The sequence below is a fragment of the Oratosquilla oratoria genome, chromosome 44 (genome assembly GCF_046742065.1).
Source record: "Oratosquilla oratoria isolate Oo_2021 chromosome 44, ASM4674206v1, whole genome shotgun sequence".
NCBI lineage: Eukaryota > Metazoa > Arthropoda > Malacostraca > Stomatopoda > Squillidae > Oratosquilla > Oratosquilla oratoria.
This window is the reverse complement of record NC_134820.1, coordinates 16,470,729-16,473,228: the sequence shown is the minus strand read 5'-3', so window position 1 is coordinate 16,473,228 and position 2,500 is coordinate 16,470,729. Positions and strand designations below refer to the sequence as shown.

The following is a 2,500-nucleotide window of genomic DNA, read 5'->3' as shown; positions in this document are numbered from 1 at the left end:
GCAACCACTACGGCGGTCTGGGTTCAAATCCCGCCTAGGGCTGAAATAATTTCAGTATTGCTGTGTTGCGAGTCGTTACTCCAACTCTCGTGGACGGGGAGTTGAGTGTGTGTGTGCGTGTAAGATCACAACATTACTTATAGATCGGTCATATGAGCTCTGAGCTCTCTTCCGGGAATGAAATTGCTCTCGATCATGAGACCAACACGTGGTCCAACACAATGGAGAATCAAACACACACACACACACACACACACACACATGCACACACATGTACTTATATATTTGTATCACAATTCTTCATAATGTAAGTCTGCAAAATAACCAGTGGATTTTTTCACAGACCCCAAAAAACAAAAATAAGAATTTATCATAACCTTCCTCTTGTAAAAAAAAAAAAAAAAAAAAAAAAAAAAAAAAAAAAAAAAAAAAAAAAAAAAAAAAAAAAAAAAAAAAAGAGGGGGGGAGGGTTCTTCCCATTATCGGCATTAACAACCTTGTAAGAACCGCCAACGACCCCCAACAATACCATCGCTGTCACCTTGACTACATCACCTCTGTCCCCGAATACCACCATTTCCTCCATCGCTGTTGTCACAAACCATCCCCGAGACTATCAACTACCAAGACTACTCCACTACCAATCCATCACTTACTACTCATCCCAATCTGTGTGCGCTGATGGGGTCAACGGAATCGTACTGGTCTCGCGTTCGTTTAGTTGTGGGTTCGAATCCCGCACTCCTCTCCGATTCTCAGCAGTAACTATGTGTTACCTGCCCCAACAGTCCCTAAAGTGCATAATAGGACAAAAGTGACGGCTTCGGCCGCAGATAATCAGCGCCTCTTGGCGTAGATTCCACGCCTCCCCATTCTTTGCCTATCCGGCTTTCTCGACCTGTTCCTGGAACGGCTTAATGTATGTCGTATGGTCTCTGGCAGTCTCCTTCATTCTTTTGTTCTAGTGCCTCCAAGACATATCCAGTCCCCCTCCACCAGCAGTCTTGCTCTGTTCCTGGAACGGTTAAGTGTAGGCCTTATGGTCTCTTACAGTCTCCTTCATTCTTATGTTCTTATGTTCCAGTGTCTCCAAGACATATCCAGTCCCCCTCCACTAGCAGTCTTGCTCTGTTCCTGGAACGGTTTAGTGTAGGCCTTAAGGTCTCTTGCAGTCTCCTTCATTCTTATGCTCTTATGTTCCAGTGTCTCCAAGACATATCCAGTCCCCCTCCACCAGCAGTCTTGCTCTGTTCCTGGAACGGTTTAGTGTAGGCCTTATGGTCTCTTACAGTCTCCTTCATTCTTATGCTCTTATGTTCCAGTGTCTCCAAGACATATCCAGTCCCCCTCCACCAGCATTCTTGCTCTGTTCCTGGAACGGTTTAGTGTAGGCCTTATGGTCTCTTGCAGTCTCCTTCATTCTTATGCTCTTATGTTCCAGTGTCTCCAAGACATATCCAGTCCCCCTCCACCAGCAGTCTTGCTCTGTTCCTGGAACGGTTTAGTGTAGGCCTTATGGTCTCTTGCAGTCTCCTTCATTCTTATGCTCTTATGTTCCAGTGTCTCCAAGACACGGATCCGGTCCCCCTCCACCAGCATTCTTGCTCTGTTCCTGGAACGGTTTAGTGTAGGCCTTATGGTCTCTTGCAGTCTCCTTCATTCTTATGCTCTTATGTTCCAGTGTCTCCAAGACATATCCAGTCCCCCTCCACCAGCAGTCTTGCTCTGTTCCTGGAACGGTTTAGTGTAGGCCTTATGGTCTCTTGCAGTCTCCTTCATTCTTATGCTCTTATGTTCCAGTGTCTCCAAGACACGGATCCGGTCGCCAGTCTTCACTGCAAGTCGCCTCGGGATGATCTTCACCCTCGTGGCCTGCCTCTTGGTGACAGCCCGAACCTACATTGGGGACAACATCAAATGTGCCACGAAGTTATCCAAACATGAGCACAAGGCTGTCGAGACGTACTGTTTCATCGCGTCCACCTTCACCGTTCTTCCTTCGGGTGATGAGGAGGTAGGTTGGGTGCAGAACCATGGAAAGGTAATGGGGAAGCCGGGGGACGTAGGGGCAGTGGTCCTGGGGTATCTAAAAGGGCGGAGAAGAAGGGGGCGGGTAGAACATTGTATGGGAACATTGTATGGGAAAGAACTCGATAGATTTGGTTGGTTTATATATATCTAAATCGAATAATGTGTTCATTTCATTCACGAAGGTTCAAGAAGATTCTTTCGACCTTGAAACCGATACTCGTTTGAATAAAATCGTTTGTCTCGGGAGAGACAAGAGGTTTCGACTAACGTCGGGGAAAGCAGTGGCTGAACGGATGAGCCCACTTCGGGAAGTGGCTAGCCTGAGGGAGAGCGGTTTGTATACCCACTCCAACTCCCCCTTCTCCCTCCCCTACCCCCTCCCACCTCCCCTCTACCCCTCCCCCTACCCCCGCTCCTCCACTCCCCCTACCCCTTCCCCATCCCCTATCCTCTCCTTTCTTTCTTCCCT

General features: G+C 47.8%; 1 protein-coding gene across 1 annotated transcript in view; it reads left to right on the top strand.

Moving 5' to 3' along the window:
• Window positions 1–2,500, top strand: part of LOC143022244 (innexin inx2-like) — a 16,823-nt gene that overhangs the window by 3,430 nt on the left and 10,893 nt on the right. The window contains exon 3 of the mRNA XM_076180373.1: window positions 1,801–2,014. Coding sequence (XP_076036488.1) covers window positions 1,801–2,014 — 214 coding nt within the window. The remainder of the gene's footprint in view (window positions 1–1,800; window positions 2,015–2,500) is intronic.